We start from the raw sequence: 21,567 nt of genomic DNA, 5'->3' as shown, positions 1-21,567 counted from the left end.
ATGATATACTACCATGCTTTGCAGGTGTAGGATTACCATAAAAAATTGATATTCTACCAATTGATTCAATCCACGACATGATTTATGTATATGAAAGTTTCTTCTAACATCATTATGTAACACCTAAATTCTGTATGTACTGTGGTTATCTTAACCACATGGCAACTCATAGTCAGTTTTGCAGTGTTTATTATCTAATGATGATTCTCATGAAACAGCCAGCACTAACTACCATTATGCTGCAGGTCTTCTATACTTCTATATATTTCGCAAGTGTTTTTTCTGTTCTTGGTTTTAAAAAAATTTTCCTCCTTTACTGATCTTATTTATGCATTGGTATCAACACCATTCTCTCATCGCATATTCTCAGCTCAATCAAGTTTGACTTCGAATATTTTGTCATCCTCACCTTCTGAAAATATGCAACCAGGTATGTCTTTTAAAATCACTGTTCAGTGTTAATTAAAATTTTATATTAGTCTTTTAACTTAGCATCTAGTTGGAGATATGGGTTAGCTTCATTACCTACTAAGCCCTGTTATATTTGTATTACTATTGTAAAATTTTAGAACCAGTCTTCATTTTTGCTTAAAATTAACTGTAGTAGCCAGTCACAGATTTTTCAATATCTGTAACTGTCATTATTGTGTAAACATTGTGTGTAAGTCAAGTTATATCTCAGTATAAGGATTCAGCCATAGAAGCACTTCTAAGTTAACTTTATTATAATTCAACTACAATATAATATAAATAGAAACTGAACAAATCACATCAATCACGTGCAAAACATGATTACAAATATTTCACAGCATGTAAAGTGCAACTGCATGCTCATAAGGATCAGTTGCAGCTTCAGAGAAATAGTCTATTCTTTCGTGCATTCACAGAATAGTGCGCAAACACCATTGGCATGTAAATTTATCCATGTCAGACTAGTTAAAATATGGGAGCAGCTTTTTAAAATGTATTTTGCATGTTCCCACAAAAAAGGAATTGGTCCATATTATGTCTTGATATATGGCACGCTGGCAACCTGTACAAATTCTCACTTTATACAATAAAAGTTTGCACTGTTCAAGATATGAAGCTACATTCTTCTCACTTTGTACAACAAATGCTTGCACATGTGTGTCCATTTTATTCTTTTTTTTTTTTTTTATGATACCTTTTACAGGGTATTTCATCATCTGTGATAAAATTGGTCCATTTGTAGGTTTGGCTTTTCTCTATTTTTTTTATTTTATTTTTTTTTTTTTACATATTGCAACTAAAGTTACATAAATGTGTATCAGTTGTTACCTAAATGGTTGCAGGTATTTCTGAAGATTGTCAATGGCCTGTTGGTACTGGCAGTGCTTCTCATTCAGTTTCTGTTTCAGCCGTAATAATCCCTAAGGAAAGAAAATGAGAAGAAAAATTAAGAATGACAATGCTTAATATATTCTTATTATCATAGAAGATTGTAAGGTGCAATAGTAAGTTTGTTCTTTTTCATCACCATGTACAATTATTTTGCTGAAGATAATGTCTTAAAAATTATAACTACATTCATGCATGTGCAACTTCCCAAACACAAGCTGAACAGCATCCGTATATTCTATAGTACAAATTAATACCTCTGCTTCTAGAACAGAGAACAGCTTCATTTGCTATTCTGAAGGTTCAGCTTTCAAAAGTTTAATTATTAAATACAGTAGTCAGTGTTTTAAATGCAAAAAACCTTTTCTAAACATAAAAGAATTGCTTGAAAACCAAAATGTTTCCAGTTGGGTTATTCTCTTTGTAACAAGAGCAATGATTTCTGGATTTCTATGTGGAAAATATTTCTTACAAAATTCAGTTGGTGAAATATAGTTTACTTCTTTTGGTTTTAAGGGTCTTATATGGTTTGATACAGATTTGCACATAAGGGACTCAACATGTCATCTGACAGACGAGAAAGAAGATGCAGTTTGATAAACTCTACTTAATGTGGTGAAGCAACATATCAGAAAGCATACTACTCTGTGAATTATCTATATGTGAAAATAAATTTGCATTTGAATATTTAATTTCAACTCTGAGTAAATATTGTAAGTTGCTTAATATTAATAGTTGTAAATAGTCCAAAAATCAGAATTAAGTACTGATGATGAAAATTTAACTTTCAAAACATGTATTCCCTTAATATTCTTCTTCCTTATCAGCTTGGTCAGTTCACTGCTGGACTAAGATCCAACCTTTTTTGACCACTTCTTTCTATCTTTGGCAGTCTTCTTCCACTTGTCAAAGTTTCTAAGATGATCATCCCATCTAGTCCTTGATTTTCCCCTGTTTCTTCTTCTGATTGGTATCCAGTTTGTAAGCTCCTTGGTCCAGCATCCTTCCTCTCTTCTCATTACATGATCTGCCCACTTCCATTTCTTGTCTTAATATGAGTTAGAACATCATTTATCTTGGTTTGCTCTCTAATCCAAGAGTTTCTTATTTTATCTTTTAAAGAGATCCCTAGTATGTTTCTTTCAAATTTTCTTTGAGCAGTCTTCAATTTGTTTTCCAGTCTTTTTGTTAGGTTCCAAGTCTCATTACCATAAGCCAGGGCTGTCCAAAGCACTGCCTGCGGGCCACATGCGACCCACCTGTGGATTTTGATTTTCACGAGCGAAAAAAATAAAATAATTTGAATCGAATGCGTACTAGATATTTTAATTCTATCACTAATCGATAATTGCGATGTTAATTTTATATGGTGTGTTTACATCATGATATACCCACGTGTTTTTCAAATATTAGATGTGTCAAAGAAGCGTTCTTATACTGTTTTGTTCCAACGCACGTGCTCTGGCCGCTCATGGGGAACATGAGCATGCGATTAGTGTTCGTTTGTTCAGCTGTCGAGGTTGTGCTGCTGCTCACCAAATTACTAATATACGGATTATGATGCAGCCCTCAGGTAAATGTTTTTTTTAATGCGGCCCTCAGATTACCAAAGGTTGGACATCCCTGCCATAAGCCATGACTGGTAATAAGCATTGATCAGTTACTTTCCTTTTTAGGCACAATGGGATATCACTCTTAAGAATGGAACTTAGTTTTCCAAAAGCTATCCATCCCAGCTGTATTCGTCTATTGATTTCTGATTCAATGCCTTTATCTAAATCAAAGAGCTGCCCTAGATAGAGAAATTGATGTACAATATCTAGTTGATTATTTCCCAGGGTGATTTTATTGCTGACTTTTGAACATTATTTTAGTTTTCCCTGTATTTATTTTAGCCCTTTTTTTCAGACTTTCTGTATTAAGTTGGTCTATCATGCCTTGGAGTTCTGTAGCTGTTTCAGCTATTATCAAGATATCATCTATATACCTTAAGTGTGAGAAGTATTTCAAATTTATCTTTATACCTTTATCGTTCCATTTTAAGTTTTTAAAGATTTCTTCTAGTACTACATTGAACAGTTTTGGTGACAGTGTCCCCTTGCCTAACTCCTCTTCTTATGTTGAATTTAGATTTCTTGTTCCATAGCTTTATGGTTACAGTAGAATCAGGATGGGTATATTTTCTTGCCTCCATATTTTATTAATTCAATAGTGATACAATCATTAGGAATTATAGACACGGTAACACAAGAATATTTTAATGTTTGCCAAATATTTCAGTCTGAAACTAACAGACTATCCTCAGTGGCTACATTGGAACAGTTTTTACAAGGTGGAATACCAACAATTGATCATTCAAAAGTAGAACGAGCTATGTGATGTTACATTGCTAAGCATTAAAGAGGGGAAAATTTTATCAGTGATGAATAAATTATAGGTATTAATTCACAGTTTCATATAACAATCTTAATTTATAAATTCAATTAAAGATAACATTCGACTAATGTAAGAATTAAAGGTCTCAATTAAAAAAAAATAATAAAAAAAATTTAATGTGTTATCGGGATTAAACTTTCCCATGTTTTTGATAAGGATATAGTCATTTCGATTCAAGTTAAGGGGTTGAAGTAAGGCCTTAGCACTCTCTGAATAGGCATTCGATTTTATAGCGACATCTGTGTAGAAGGCGAGTCTTGGACCAGAGGATGTTGTGACTTGTCTCTATCCCATGCTGCGCCAATCCAGACTTATCGGATTTGTTGTGAAGAATGTATGATTGATGTTCTTGAATTCTTTTTTGTATTGAGCGTCCTGTTTTGTCCAAAGTACGACACAGTTAAAAGGAACTTGATATACACCAGGCAGAGATATCCACTACATCCTCTGGTCCAAGACTCACCTTTTATACAGATGTCGCTATAAATTCGAATGCCTATACAAAGAGAGTGCTGAGGCGCTACTTCAACACCCTAACTTGAATCGAAATGACTGTATATCCTTACCAAAAATATGGGAAAGTTTAATCCCGATAACACATTAAATTTTTTTATTATTTTTTTTTAATTGAGACCTTTAATTCTTACATTAGTCTAATGTTATCTTTAATTGAATTTATAAATTAAGATTTTTTATATGCAATTGTGAATTAATACCTATAATTTATTCATCATTCTGATGAAATTTTCCTCTCTTTAATGCTTAGCAATGTAACATCGCGTGGCTCGTTCTACTTTTGAATGATCAGTAGTTGGTATTCCACCTTATAAAAACTGTTCCTATGTAGCCACTGAGGATAGTCTGTTAGTTTCAGACTGAAATATTTGGCAAACATTAAAATATTCTTGTGTTAATGTGTCTATAGTACGCCCACCGTTTGTAGATTTCTGCTTGGCGCTTTGCCAAGAATAGTCTATTCATGCTGAAAGGGAGAAAGAAATGAAGGATGTACGAATTGGTCGCTGTACTAGTAGTAGCTTGATTTTTGTTGTCGCTTTTTTGCATTTTTTTTTATTATTAATTTGTATGATGGACCCAATACAGTCAACAAGTTATGTTGTTAAATGTTTCAGTAGCTCTTGCAAAAGAATATTGAATAATGTGCTGACATTCTGCGAAAAAGAATTGTTAAAAGGCAAGGTCTCCTTGTTCCTCTTTCTCAAGTCATAAAACGTGCAAGTGCAATTGCAGGTGTATCGGGGTTGACTGTTAAAAGAATTCGTAGGGAATCAAAAGGTGAAGGTAAGCCAAAATTTAAATCTCCTAAAAAAAGCGCCAGAGAAAGAAAACCATCGAAACCGTAGCTTTGAATGATTTTGATGTAGACGTTATAAGAAGAACTATTCACGAATTTTACATGGTCGAGAAAAGAGTGCCAACCGTTCCAAAATTGATTCCTGTGCTTAAAGAAATAATTAATTTTCTTTGGAAAAGAGAAACTTTAAGGAAAATACTTCATGAAATCGGATTTTGTTTTAAAAGTCCCAGAATAAAAGGAAATTTATCATGGAGCGAAGTGACATTGTTTTATCTAGAACGCAGTATTTGAGAGCAATATGGCGTTTCAGGGAGTTGAAAAGACCGATTGTGTATCTAGATGAAACTTTGATCGATAGTAATTTAACTTATGGAAAATGTTGGCAGTCTAAAGAAGAATGTGGAGTACTACAAGCCAAAAATGCCTCACAGCGCATAATAATTTTGTGTATGTGTGGAGAAATGGGTTTTTTACTGTATTCAAACTTGCTATACAAAGCTAATTCAACTACTGGAGATTACCATGGGCAAATGAATTCTACGATCTTCGAAAAGTAGCAGAAGAAAAACTGATTCCAAACCTTCCTAAAAATGCTGTTGTTATAATTGATAATGCTTCATATCACTATTCGATTAAACAAAGTTCCAAATTGGTCTAATAAGAAGCAAGTTCTTATGGATTGGCTCTCTGCAAATAACATTTCTCATTCCCCAGATATGCGAAAAATTGAATTGCTTAATTTGGTCAAAAGAAACTTGCCCTCAACTAAACTATTTAAATTTGACATGATGCTCAAAGAGCATGGATTTCTAGCTTTGAGGCTATCACTATGATATTAATGCTATTGAGTATGTTTGGGCAGAAGTGAAAAGTTTCATTCGCCATCGCAATGTAACTGGTGATATTGACATGTCGAAACTTTTCAAGCTTTCAGAATAGGTGACTGAAAGTATTACAGTTCAAAACTGGGAAAATATTGCTCTCATGTCACCTCATTGGAAAATATGTATTGGGACAGAGACGGAATTATCGAAGAATTATGCGAACCTTTGGTGATCAGTTTAAGTGAAAGTGATGGCGATTCGGACACCGATTCAGATGACTATGAAGATTAAAAGGATTTGATAATGGTATTTTTTTTCCAACCTTTTTTTTGCATGGATTTGTTAAAAGAGTCACAACAGGTCATAAATAATTAATCGGTTTAGGAGATTAAAGTGTCTCAGTTCTCTCAACTGTAAGTTTAGAATATCTAAGTTCATTTGAAAAAAATTTCTGTTTTTCTGTATAATTATTTTTATTTTATAGAAAACTTTCTTAAAAATAAATTTCGTTAAATTTTTGTTTTATGCTATATCTTTTTTTTAATTTTGTTAATACTCTATGTACATTTTTCCAACTGTTATACAAGCAAAATAACTTTAAGAACTACAATGTTCGTTAAAAGAAAAGCTAAATTTTCTGACCTGTAATAATAAACAAACTCATCCCAGAAGACTGATTGATTACCCTATTATCGGAATGGATTCTCCTTTTTGGAACAAGCGCAGAAGTGTCAAAGGGTCTCTAATCTGTGGATGAACTATATAATTCCTAATTTTAATGTCACAAGTGTCTCAAGAGTAAGATGCCATCATTGCCTGGTGCTTTTGTTGTTTTTTTTGTTTTCAGTGTTTCCTTTAGTTCCTTAATTCTTATAAGAGTATCTCTGTGTCAGGGGGTGGTAGTATTAGTTGGTGCTTTTGAGTCATATAATTCCCTTAATATTAATTACTAATTGGTTATCTGGTACACTTGATGTGATGATAGTAGGTGGTACATCATGATAAGAAATATCAATGAAAAAGAAGTGAAGCTAGCAGAAGAATTTGAAAAGTGCCTTGATCAACATAATTGCTGAATATAACATCTTATATAACTATAAAATGTTATATTCTGGCAATAGGTGGAATATAATATGTGATATTCTTACATGATAGGCACTTTCAAGTAGCGATGTGGACAAATGGGAAATTGGATAATCAGACTTATTTGTGCCTATGTCACACAGAAGGTTCTATTAAGGAAGAAGTAGTACAAAATTTGAGTTGTTAGAGAGGGAGTGGGGTGGGGGGAGCAGCTGACATAAAGGAAAAACTGGCTGGTTCTTGCTAGATCTGAACAAAACAGGAAATATACACATAGAAATGTTTGGAAAAAAATTTGAAGAAAAGAGCAAAAATAATAATGATAAGTATCTTCTGGAATACTGTTCAGGACATAGTTAGTTGGTTTGTTTACTTGGGCTAGGACAGCAAAAGTCATTCTGCACCATTCCAAAGCAGTACAAGATAATAAAAAATAAATTGACAAATTAGTAAATAAATTGCATACACAAAAAATAAATTTTAAAAAGTTAGCAGTACTGTATCTACACGTAAAAAAATAGCATTTATGATGAAATGCATCTGTATAAATGAATTCTTTATAAGAAAGTTAAAAAAAACTTCATGGAGTTTGTCTAAGTCTGACAAGATCTGCCTGAGTACTTGTGACTCAGTCAGATAAATAAAAAAATTTCATTCCTTTCTCAAGTGAAGTGCTGCCACTCCACCCAGAACACAGCAAATGTTAAGATGAAGCCACACTGTTCATAAATAAGTGGGTCATCAGTCATTCACAGATAAAAGCGTGTAAAATGACTGACCTATATAGAGCCTAGAAAGAACAACTTCCACTCTTCTGTTTCTATGTTGACTAGACCCAAGACTTAATTTCAGGTCTCAATCTCATGCAATTTGTCAGTGCTCCCTGCCATTGATTAATTAGCTTTGATTGAACAGAAATAAACTGTAGTCTATATGCAGGACTACAGTTATGCTTTATCCACATTACTGACATGGTAATGTGGATAAAGCATAAGCAGATCTGTAGTCTCATTTCCTTTAATTCCAGTGCTGGGAATTTAGCACAACTGAAAATGAAATGAAGAATTTTCAGTTATACAACAGTTATAGAAAATAAAACACTGGATGTAGAGTGTATACAGGAGAGGAGATGGCCTGTAAAGAACTTGGTGAGAGTATGCTGAATGTATATAGCTCAGCTGTATAATTATTGCATTCAGGTGAGATCAGTCTGAATATACTGTCAGGAAATACACCAGTACAACCAACAGATATTGAACCATCAGAATAGATGGGAAAGAAATCAGCATACCTACTCTGTGCACATTAAAGGACTGTAGGTAGATGGATGATGGAGGAATGCTGTTATGTTTGGTGCAGGTAATATTGTCAACATTCATGTCAATAGCTTGCATAATCTCACATTCATGAATAATTGCAGCCTGATGTGTGTGTAATGTTGAGCTCCCCAATGTAGAGAAAAATTACTAGTTCTAATAGGATGTGATAGACAGAATAAAGCCAGATTGCTCCCTTGAAGCTATGATCATCAAGAAAAAATTGTCATACTTGGGACATTATGTGAGCAAATAACAGTCTGGAGAAGATGATGATGATGCTTGCTAAAGTTGAGGGAAGCAGGAAAAGAGGAAGACCAAGAATTAGATGGAGTTAAAGAATCACCTGGAAATTCTGAAAGATATGGCCAGGGACAGATCTGAACGGAGAGCGTATGTTCATAGAATCACCAGGAGTCGAAAACAATGCGATAAAACATGTTTCAGAAGACGCTATTTTTTGAACATAGTTAAGAGGCAACTGTTTTGATGTAAAGGGTTTTGGATGGGCAATATGTGAAATGCACCAGTATCTATTTGTATACCCTGATGATGGATAGGATCCAACCATTGAAAGGTGCTTTCTCCCTTACAGAACAAACTTGGGACCTGTACTGAAGCTTTAACTGAACAGGTACAGGATAAAGGCAAAGCAAGGACAATCCATCTCTCATTCTGGAGAGGATAGAGTGCAAAGGAAAGCAAGGAAGCCAGGATTGAAGCTTTGTTGGGGGGGGGGGGGATAAATAAGATATAAATCATATTTTTTGAGAATTTTTGCCAGTTTGTTAGAAACAGAGTTGGTATATGGAATGGTAATATAACTTTTCACATCATTACTCTCTTCAGTGTGGTGTGTAGGAGGATTAAACAAGAGTTTAGAAATTGACTGTTTATGATAACTATTCTTCTGAAAAATTAAAGCTGCTTTTGAGTTCTTCATCGCTGATGAGAGTATGTGCACAGGTTCCTAAAGTACAAATAACACCAAACTTTTGAGGTGGATAATGATGGGATGAGCATGAAGATATCTGTTGGTATATGTAGGCTTTCTATAGATGGAGATTTTTAGTATTTTCAAATAAGTTTTTATCAAGAAAAGGAAGCAAACTGTTAGCTTCTAATTCTGCTGTAAATTATATCCTAGGATGTCGATTGTAAAATGGTTCAAATACTCTTGGAGTGAATTGGGACCATTACTCCAAATCAAGAAAACATCATCTATGTATCTTTTCCACAATCTTGGTTTCACTGGAAAGAAGTTGATTGCTTTTCTTTGAAAGCTTCTAAGTATATATTTGCTAGTACATGTGAAAGAGGGTTGCCCATGACTAACTTGTAATTTTGCTTGTAGAACACATTTTCAAAATTGAAGTAGCCTGAATATATACAGTGACTTAAGAATGTCAAGATTTTTTTTAGATATATCTTGTAAAAGAACTAATACTTCTTCTCTGGATACATTAATAAATAGAAAAGTGACATCAAAGCTGGCTAAGATTTCATCCTTTTGTAGATGTATGTCTTTAATCATGGAAACAAAGTATTCAGAATTCTTAATATAAGAATTGAGTCTCCAAAGCTCAGTTGGTATAGACAAAGCCCTTTGGTCAGAAAAACCTGGGTGTGATTCCCATCTATGATGTGAAGAACTTTTATCTGGTCTCTTTTGACTAAAGGTGATTTAGCCAGTCTCATACGGAGGTAGAGTTTTTTTACCTGGAAACTCAGGTTTTTCATCCTTCAGAATAGGCAAACACCGGCCCCGTGAACACACACGGACTTGCAACAATAAGATACATATACTTAAACCCTCATTAGGAAGGCTTACCCTACCCCCAAGAGAGACGGGGAGAAAGGGGAACCCCATATGAATAAATAAAATGTAAGAATTAGATGAATGTGTAAAAGATTTTAATAGTTTTGTCATATGTGTAGATAACTTATAAGTAGGGGAGTCAATTTCATCTATTCAGATGGAATTGACTCCCCCTAAGATTGTCTCAGAGATCATCTTTAATACAAAGCTCAAATCAACTGCCCACTGTGAGAGGAAATTGTTCAGTGATCAAGTTTATTTTGACAGCAAAGAATGTCGCACTTAAGACAGAACTTTGAGAATACCATCTTTTTGACAAAATGATTATTATCATCATCTGAGATCTCCAGAGAGTCAAGGACTTATCAAGGGAGACTATAAATCACAAAAAACCTGCTATCATACCTTCCCTTAAATTCATTCACACTAATTACACTCACTCATTGCTCTCTGGGAGAAAACCTAGCTCTTACACTTTCTTGACTGCAAATAAATTTAACTTCCATGGATGCTCCTGTGTTCTCTCCCCACCTGCCATATAATGAAAAATTTCATCAGTTAATATCCTATAACACCCATTCAAGAGTTTATAGACCTCTATCATATCACCCCTCTTTCTCCTGTTAACCAGTCTGCAATCCACTTACTTGCAATCTGTCCTCATAATCTAAATCCCATAATCCAGATGTAATCTTTGTAACTCTCCTTTGTACCCTTTCCACAGCTTCTTTATCCCCCTTGGAATCTGGGAGACCAAATCTGCATACAGTAATCCAGGTGTGATCTTATCAAAGCCTTATAAAGAGGAAAAATGACTTCTTATTCTTACATGTCAAGGTTCACTTCAACATCGCAATTATTCTCTGAGTTGTATTTGCAACTTTTGCTATGTGACCTTTAAACTTTAAATTCCTATCCACCAATACTGCAAAATCCGTTGCCTCTTCAGTTTCTTGTAGCATAACCCTGCTAATATAATATGCCGCTGGAACTCTAATCACGCCCCAAAGTGCATAACTTTATACTTACTAACATTAAATTGACAGCCATTTTCACTTGCCCAAATTTCTAGTCTATTCAAATCATTTTCTAATTGCTGAATATCAGTAGCATTCCCTGATTGCCCTGCCTATCTTTGCATCATCAGCAAACAATTGCACATCTGATGTTAGATCCTTCTTGATGTCATTAATGTATAGATTGAACAATAATGGCCCAAGGACCGAACCCTGAGGTACACCACTGGTCACCTTAAATCTGGCAGATTCAAATGATTGGGATAATGTGCTTCTCACCCAGAATTGGAAGATTCAGCTAGAGAGAAAGTTTTTAATAAAAACAGAATATGTCCTAAGATTATATTTTAATATAACCTAGGTCTCAGCAGGCATCTTTTCCTGTTTTTCTTAATATAATTTTAATATACCATACTAGGATATGTCATAAGCATTTCCCATATCAAAGAACACTAACACCAGATGTACTTGTTTCAGAATGCACCTCTTATACACATTTCTAAATGGACCAAATGGTCTGATGTCAAACAATATCTACAAGATCCATATTTCCAAGTAGTATGTGTACGTATGTATATATTTTTTTCTATTATTACTGGAGATTCAGTACATGGAATGGCCATTACTAACACCACATTCCAACTTAAAGATGTACACAAATTCACATGGAGAGAACACAAAAGAAATAAGGCCTATTGACTGTGTTATTGTTGATAATGATATCCCCATGTTGCTTCAGGATAACAGTATATAGGATATTTGAAATAGGAAGTGATCAGCATTTAGTTTTGGGCAGGACAAAAATGAATCAGTTGTATAAATTTCAGAGGTGAATTGCAGACTCAAATATACAACTATTAGAGGGAAAAGGGAAAGAATTTAAAAAAAAAAAAAAGAAAGAACCAAACCTTGGTGATAGCAGCAAAATCTGAAAAATAAAAAAAAAAAACATTGATTGATGCAACAGGAAAATGGTGAAGTTGTTTGCAAGGATAGGAAAAATCAACTTCATAGTGAAGTCAAGAAGTTAAAGAAGCATTCCTGGAAAGAAGAAGAAATCTTATCAAAAGTTCTTGGCAAGTAATCAGGGTATCCTTAGAGCATATAGAGGAAATATGTACGAAACTTACTTTATGTGTCAAGTCATGAGAAGAGTTGAATAAGAATCATCATCAAATTCTTGATATTATTATTATGATTATTATTATTATTACATGACACTTTTATGGAGTCCAGGAACTCATCACAGGCCAATTTATATCACACAATCTACTGTCTGCACCATTCCTACCCACCTGTAATATTTTTGTCTGTTAATTACACATGTAACGTGGCCACTCTGCTGCTTCCTCAAGATGAGGTCAGTAACTTACCTTCAATTAAAGCCCATAGAGATTCTTCTCTTGTGATGACAAAGAAAAAATATTTTTTTCCAACTGAAGGTGCATATCCTGTTATTCTTCCACCTGTACTATGGACGCATGCAATCATTGTTGGTAAGTTCCACATAATTTCTTCTTTCAGGATCATTAGCATTCTTGTTGAATTTTTTAGCTTTTTTTTTAAAATTTGAATATTCTTTCACATTATCTACCAGCTTGGTTTCCTAATAGTAATAAAAGCTGAGTTAAGAATTTATTACTTATGACGGGTCTTTAACACATGGCCCGCAGAGCTCTTTGCCGTGGCTCGCCGGCCATTTTGAAAAAATAACTACTTAACATTAAAACGCAATTAAATAAAAAAATAATTTCAGTGGAGCCCATGGGCCACTAAGCTATACTGCGGTATTTAAAATTGTAAGATGCTTTCCAGATTCACAAGGAACGCTGTGCATTTCATACTTTACATAAAATCCTATAAAAATAAATATTAAATACATGTTTCTTCAGCCATCTACCAGCGCCAAGCGGTATTTAAGTACAAGTACTAACGTCGCAGGTAGATGGCTGAAGCAGCAGTTCTTTCGGGTGCACTGTCTAATGCCTTCCAGATACATCTCGATACTTCGTTATTTTCATATAAATACAAAAGGATCTCATCCATAGTCAGTAATGAACAGTGATATTTATGTATAAGCACACGCAGGTTCGTCATGTCAGCCATAGCCTGTTGTGGTTTTATATTGCCACTTTGTTTTCATTAGTGTGAGACATATTCAGTGGATAATAACTGTTACATGGCCATTTTGGATCATTTTTTGGGTTCACCTTCCATCACTATGGTGTCTATGAATAAAAAGCGTAAATCATGTGATTCTTGTCGGATTTTTAATGAAAAGTGGACCAATTTGTACTTTTTTGTGCTGATTGACGATAAGCCAGTGTATTTAATTTGTCGTGAGTGAGTGTCAGTATCAAAAGCATACAATATAAAATGACACTATACAAAGCATGCATCCAATTTTGATCACCTTCAAGGGTGGCTTCGTGTGGACAAAGTGAACCACCGTCTCCAAATTGATTTAAAATACCAGCTGGGTATGTTTAAAAGGCAGAGGGAAGAGAGCAAAGCATGCGCCAAAGTCAGTTATATAATAGCTGAAAAAATTGCTAAAAAATCAAAATCCTTCTTGGACTGTGAGTTTATGAAAGAGTGTTATCGCTGCTAGGGATATTCTGTGCCCAAATAATAAGGAAGTGTTTAAAAAACAGAGTTTGTCTTGGGTAATTGTAGCACGAAGTGTCAAAGAACTTGCCAATGACATTGAAGGAACTTTTAAAAAAAAGGGTCGTCTGAATTTACGTCATATTCACTTGCTTTAGATGAGAGCACCGATGTGAAGGATGCAGCACAACTGGCTATCTTTGTCCACTGATCAATGTCCTTTGGCATTGATCAACAATTCAGCATGACAGAAGAACTGCTAGCACTCATACCTATGAAGGGAACGACGAAAGGCACTGATAGGCTTGAAACCGCCAAGAAAACACTCCAGCATTTCGACCTCAGCTTAACCAATCTCAAGGGTGTGGTAACTAATCTGGCCACTCTAATGGTCCCCCTGCTATGGTGGGAAAGAATGAAGGGTTTGCTGCGCTGCTACGGAAAAAACCAGAACTAGAAAGAAAAGATTTCGTCCATTACCACTGTTTAATCCACCAGGAGAATTTGTGTGCGAAAACTATTGGATTTCAGAATGTCATGAAAGTTATTGTGACTGTCGTCAACATTATTAGGGCAAGAGGATTGAATCATCGTCAATTCCAAGAGTTTTTAAGCCAAGAGCGCAAAGCGGGTCACTGCGATGTGGTTTATTATAGTGATGTGTGTTGGTTGAGCAGAGGGAAGGTTCTTAAAAGAGTCTGAGGAGCGAAATACAGCAGTTCATGCAAACCAAGGGAGAATCCGATTTGCAGAATTTAATGATCCAAAGTGGATGACAGACTTTACCTTTGTGACGACATCTCGTTGCATATGAATGACCTAAATACGCAGCTACAATCCAAAAATCAACTGGTGCACACTCTGTTTGATCACATCAAAGCTTTTGTGGCCAAGCTCAAAGTTTGGAAGCACAACTCCAAAAATAGACTTAACTAATTTTCAGTGAGTTAAGTCTATTTTTGGACTATTCACTGAGTCCAACTGTTCTCTTGATGAATACGCTACAAAATTAGCTGTGTTGCGAAGTCAGTTCGAAGAGAGATTTAGTAATTTTCATAACCAACAGTCTTCTTTAGATTTATTTTCAATGCCATTCAGTGTCAATGCTGCTGAAATGCCAAGCTCAGTACAAATGGAGCTGCTTGAACTCCAAAATAACTCTTCTTTGAGAGAAAAATTATTCACTGTGCCCTTGCTTACATTTTACAAAGACTACATTTCTGAGGACTCATTCCATAATCTTCGCTGGCATGCTTTTGAAGATGTGCGCTTTGTTAGGAAGCAGATACTTATGTGAGCAGTTCTTCTCCAGAATGAAGCATGTGAAGTTCAAGACAAGAACTCAGATTACAGACCAACATCTTAAGAATACTCTGTGCATAGCGACTTGTTCCAACATTGATGCCAACATCAACAAGCTGGTCAAGGAAAAACACTGCCAAGTTGCCCATTGACATTGTAAAAAAATGAATGTTTTCTTCATTAAATTATCTTTTTTCAAGTAGTGATCATCATGAATCCGACTCCTACCTATGCTCTTAAAGCTTTGTTTATTTTTATAGGATTTTATGTAAAGTATTAAATGCACAGCATTCCTTGTGAATCCGTAAAGCATCTTACAATTCTAAATATTGCCGTATAGCTTAGTGGCCTGTGGGCTTCATTGAAATTTTTAATGCAGCCCACACTGTCTGAAAGGTTGAAGACCCCTGACTTAAGACCTTGGACCTAGTTTTCATTTAAAAAAAAAAAAAACATAAAACAGTGGGAGATATGGGAAAGTCCACTTAATGCATACTAAATATTCACTGCATTCCAGCAGTATATCCCACAATTTTTTGTGACAAGGGAACATATTGACATATTAAGTAACAAGAACAACAATTTCATTACAGAAATTATTATAAGACTCATAAACAACATTAAATGGTACTCTTACAAATTCTAAGAGTACAATTAATAAATACGAATTTGAGCTACCATATATAAATGTATTATCTTGAGAACACTCAATTTGAACACATTACTTATGTGGTTTTTGGAAGGACAGTACAATTGTTATCCCAGCAAACATGTGGGTACCAATATAAAATTTGCTCACAAATGATGATTCTGATCTTATCATTGAATTTGTCTAGAGTAATATTCAAATTTATAATTCAGTATTAAGGACTGGAGTTAATGAAGTTATGTTCTAGAATTTTTCAGACAGTTTGAATGGTCAAGCAAGAATGAAACTTTAGATGTCTGTTTGTTTGTTTTTTTTTTTGGTTGTTTTTTCAGCAGTCTTATAAGCAAAGGGATTATTTTAGATCTAATGCTCACTAAGCAGTCACCTGATGCAATAAATTTTCTAATCTATGGATGTGTTTAAAGAGGTTATTTTTTTTTTTTCAGTTTCTACCAGCTTTGCAGCAGTGAAACATTATCATTCAAGGAACAAGCTGAAATGTATAGCATGTGAATTGGTTAATCTGATAAGAAATACATTTCAGATATTTGCATAACTATAAAAATTATAAGGAAATTTGCACTGTAGATTGCTAAAACTAAGATTTTGTAAATTTAATGGCTGTAAATACTAAATATATTTAACAACAGAAAGGAAAAGGATAAGTTGAATTGACCTTTGGAGGACACACTGCTGAACTAAGTGAGATGAGTAACAGATTAAATCATTGCATTGCAACTACATTCATGCAAAACAGATGATAATTTATAAATTAAATGGCATGTTACATTTAGAATAATTTAATAACTGGAAATGAACTTGAAGGAAAAGTCTACCAGATTGCATTGGGCTCTGGACTGGACATAGATAGGATATATCTTATGTCCAGTTACTTTACATGAAGCAACTTAAACCAAATAATGATGCGATCATTAGATTCAGAAGTTCCAGTGGTTACAAAAGGTAAATATTAAGAAAATCCTTCTATATTTGTCAAGATTTATTGTGATACTGTTACAAAGGATTAAATATAAAAATATTGGCATTATTTCCTGCATCTAAATTTTAGATGTAGGAAATAATGTTTAATGAATAAAGCATATTCAAATACAATCTTCTTGGGAAAAAATGTGGTTTTAAGGTTGTAGAAAGTTTTTGCCCTGCTTGGTTACAAAGTAAATTATATTCTCCTTTTAATATTTACCCAAGTATAAACAAACAAAATGTAAAGTATCTTCATGGCTGGTGTATATAGAAGCTTCTTTTGGACATGTATATTGCTATGCATTATGGGAGGGATCACTACCCAGATCGATTTTGACTTTTACTGAGGCCTCATCGGTGGGAGCTAGACCCAGGAAGAAACTGAAGTTAAATCAATGGCGAAGTCATTTTCAATATTCAAGTACTAAAATAGTGTATCACCATATCATTAAAATACTTTGCATCAGAGATAGTTATAGAAAGTTTTTCTGCTAGTTTATTAAGTCTAACTCCCATTGATGAAACCTCAATAAAGGTTGAAAAGAGTCTGGGTAATGACCCCTTTCATAATGCATAGTGGTATGCACATTGAAAAGGAAGTGTTTTGCATTTATGGGATATTGAGACAGTTAATGAAGTCAACAGCATTTAGATAGTAGACCATTTGTGTAGATACTTCATATGTAAAGTTTGCTTATATTTAGGTAAAAGATTAAAACAAGAATATAATTTCTTGTCTATTATAATTTACTGTGAAGTAAAGGAGGGTGATTAAAGGAAAGAAAGCAGTAGATAGTGTTAAGTTATCTTCAACCATCTAATGTGGTTATCAAGATTTCACAGGATCCATTATTTGATATCAAATCATGGATCCGGTATTTGATATTTACATATGATACTGATCAAGAAATTAAAAAGTTAACTTCAGAGTTTGCAGACAACACTAAAGTGGAAAGGGTAGTCAACAAGGATCACTGCTTAAAGCAGATCTAAATAAGATATTTCATTGCCCTGAGGAATGGCAATTTGTTTTCCTAGATACAAAACTCAACTTTCCCCGCCACCTCCATAGAAAAATAAATTACTTGCCTTTAATTCGGAGGGAAGGGAGAGTGCAGAGAATGAATTTGAGCAAGTAAGAAGTGATGTGAAAGAGCAGGAGAGATTGAAGTGGTGCTTATGAATGAAGAAGTGGATGGCATGAGTGTAGAGAACGAGAGAACAAGCGTGCAAGACAAACAGGGAAATGGGGGAGACTTGGGGTAGACAGAGAACACAGCATGAGAAAAGTTGATGCTCCAAAAGGATGTGAATATGTGTGTGTGTGTGTGTAGACATAAAGGGATAACCTGGGATGTAGGGAAAACAGTTGGAGCTGAAGAAGGTTCTGGGATGAGTAAAGAGGGAAAGTATGGAGAAATCACATCTAATAAATCGTATCAGTGAAACTTATGTTTGTATGAAAATGCTAGAATTATCAGAAACAAGGGAAATGAAATGGTTGTTGCATTAATCGAGTTTGTTCACCTGAAAATTGTTGGAATAAGTGAGACATGATTGGATGAGGATGGCATCCTAACAGGAATAGAGATGGAAATGGTAGAAAGGGAGATGGGTGCTATTGATGATAGAAAAATAGTTATATCCATACAAGGTAGAGGTGCAAGGGGGAAATAGGGTAATGGTTTTGAGGCAGTTTGGTGGAAGATAGAGGGTTATGGTGAAATAGAATGAAATGCTTTGTTGGATGTTACTATAGACCTGGTAATGTGGAGGGTAGTGTTGGAAGTTTTTTTCACTTGGTTATACTATAAATATACTATATAAATAAAACTAAGGCAAGTGATGTGAAGTCTTAGCTTCCTTATATGAGTTGCCCCAGTCCTGAAAATACTTTTGGCACAAACTTTGTTTGCTTACACTTGGATAAAGGATTAAACCAAGTATAAATTTCTTGATATCTTTAATTTATAGTATAATCAAGTGAAAAAAAACTTCCAACAACTTTCTCTAATCCAGAGTAATTTAATAAAAAGGTGTGACACCTTTTGGCAACTCGTATATGAAAATATGACTTCTGCATTACTTCAACCTTAGTATCACCTCCAGGTCTAGTTCCCAGTGAATAGACCTCAATAAAGGTCAAAACTGGTCTGGGTAGTGACTCTTTCCATAATGAATAGCATTATACACGTCCACAAGGAGATGTACTTTGCATTATGGGATACTAAGGCAAGTACTGTGAAGTCTTAGCTTCCTTATACAAGTTGCCCCAGTCCTGAAAATACTTTCGGCACAAACTTTGTTTGCTTACACTTGGATAAAGGATTAAGCCAAGTATATAATTTCTTGGTATCTTTAATTTATTTGTGGACGATAGTGACAGAAAATGTATAAGCAAATGGGAAAAGGGTGATTATTATGGGTGGTTATAATTACAGCAATATAGACTGGGATGATGAGATAGCAACTAAAAGTAAAGAAAATTAGTTTCTTGAGTTTTGAGAGACAACTACCTCAGGCAGGTATGTAACAAGAGGGTACACGAGGATTTGCCAGTGTTCGATTTGATCATCTCATCAGAGGATGTTATTATAAATGAGGTGTGAAATCCCCTCTCCCCTCCAGTTGGATAGAGTGACCATGAAGTGATTACCTGGGTAGTTGCCAGCCATGTGAGGATCTGTGAGGAAAGGGTATATGTGGAACTACAAGGCTGGTGATTATGAGAAGCTCGGGAGACAGCTTGCAGCAGCTGTAGCATGGAATGGGGAGTTGGGTGAAAAGGAAATCATTGCTATTTGGGTGATTTTCAAGAACTATTTAGTAGAAGCAATGTCTAAATTTATTCCAAAGGTCAGAATGTTAAATAAGGTAAGTATGAAATGGATGAATGAAGAGATTAAGCATGCAATTCAGAGAAAAGGCATTGTGGAGGCAACATAAGAAGAGTGATAATCAATTCCATGAGGAATACAAAAAACAGACAAGGAGAGAGTAGCAAAAGTTCAGTATGAGCAGCAGTTAGCGAATGAAGTCAAAAAAAAAAAAAAATTCCCAGGGAGTTCTTTCGATATGTAGCCAGCAAAAATAACAATGATTATGGTAGGATGGCATGATTGGAGAAAATTATACAGGGTGTTCGGGATAAATTTGACATATTTATAATTAATTATATTTTTCCGTAAGTTACATGTATTAACACACACTTCTCTTCATTTAAAAGTTTGGACCCTTCTTCATTCATATACAAGATGTCAGAAAGGATGGATAGCTGGAACCCACCTGAATCATGGAAGAGAATAACTTGTATCATGATGATTCGTGCCCGCCATCAAAATAAGGATATTACGACTGCTGCCCAATGCTCCCTGAATACAGTAAAAACAATCAGGCATGAACTAGAGACTTGCAATGGTGACTACGAGGATGTAGCAAGAAGAAAGATCCCTAGCAGACGATCTGATTGCGTTCGTACAGCAGAATTCCTCGCAAATCTGCAGGAACAGGTGTTGAAGAACCCTGGCATTGGAATTCGGGCTTTGTTCGTGGAGTTGCTAACTGTAGTCAAGCCCTGGATAACAAGGGTAGCCAATGGTAGGCCGTATGTATGGCAGCAGGATTCGGCCCCTTGCCACACCTCTGGGAAAAGTCAAAAATGGTTGTCTGAAAATTTCTACGACTTCACCAGTAATGTTTGGCCTCCAAACTCCCCAGACCTTAACCCCATGGATTATTTTGTATGGGGCGCAGTTGAAAAAGACACCAATCGCACTTCCAGTAATACAAAAGCCCAGTTAATGGATAAAATTAAAACAGTTTTTGCGGCCCTTCCCAGGGAGACTGTAGCATCAGCTTGTTCGAGGTTCCGAAGCAGAATTGAAGCTGTGATCGATGCTAATGGTGGTTATTTTGAGTAAATCTTGTTGATAGTATTGTAATTAACTCTGCCTGTAATGTTTTTTTGTCAATTCATTAAATTTAATAGATACAAAGAAGATTTTCTTTTTCCTTACGAAACTGTCAAATTTATCCCGAACACCCTGTATAAGGTGCAGAGGATATAGTTTGAGATATTTAATAAGCAGTTCATAAAGGTCTTTCATCCTTGTGAATGTGACATCACGGAGCATTTCAGAGCAGTGGGTGAGGAGGAAGAGAGAGAGATTGATGGTGAGTGAGGAAGAGATATGTGGGAATTAAGCAAACTTGATATTAATAAGGTTGTGGGACTAGATGCTATATCATCACATCTTTTAATGTACCAGAGAGTTGACATCTGCCTTGACATATTTGTTTAATATGAGTCTTACATTGGGTGAAGTTCAAAGGAGTGGAAGGAAGGCTTCATAAAGGAAGTGACAGAATTCAAGCATCAAATTATAGGTCAATCTGTGTGTCAGGTGTTGTGGTTAAAGTGTTGGAAAGACTGGTGAGAATCAGGATCCAGATTGGGTTGAAAACAATGGTATTATCTTTGATAGACAGCACAGATTTGCTAAAGGAAGATCATCTTTTACTAATCTACTTACTTATTACAATAAGGTGACAACAGCATTGGATGTGAGAGATGGATATACAGTAGCATACTTAGACATTGCAAAGGCGTCTGATAGATTACCACATGATAAGTTGATATCAAACTAGAATGGATAGGGTTGGATATTGGCTATCTGATAGGTATCAACAAGTTGTGTATGGGGAGAGCAATATCCCAAGAAAGGGAAAGAAAGTGGAGACAAGATTGTACTGCTTCATAAAGGAAATGACAGAGTTCAAGTGGTGTGCCTCAAGGGTCTGTTTTAGGGTCATTGCTGTTTAACTTGTATGTTAATGATATTGGGGAGGATTTCA

At 35.0% G+C, this 21,567-nt stretch overlaps 1 protein-coding gene across 4 annotated transcripts in view; it reads right to left on the bottom strand.

The window, feature by feature from the left end:
* Window positions 1–702: 702 nt before the first annotated feature.
* The window catches only part of LOC150103289 (uncharacterized), a 431,466-nt gene continuing 410,601 nt past the window's right edge, over window positions 703–21,567 (bottom strand). For all 4 annotated transcript variants that reach the window (XM_090397778.1, XM_090397774.1, XM_090397776.1 and 1 more), the window contains exon 17: window positions 703–1,391. In XM_090397778.1, coding sequence (XP_090253904.1) covers window positions 1,296–1,391 — 96 coding nt within the window. In that variant the 3' untranslated portion in view covers window positions 703–1,295. The remainder of the gene's footprint in view (window positions 1,392–21,567) is intronic.

The sequence above is a fragment of the Typopeltis vanoorti genome, chromosome 9 (assembly GCF_054136105.1).
Source record: "Typopeltis vanoorti isolate ZY-2024b chromosome 9, IOZ_Tvanoo_1.0, whole genome shotgun sequence".
Taxonomy (NCBI): Eukaryota; Metazoa; Arthropoda; class Arachnida; order Uropygi; family Thelyphonidae; genus Typopeltis; species Typopeltis vanoorti.
Note: the sequence above shows the minus strand (reverse complement) of the source record. Positions and strands in the feature narration are given on the sequence as shown.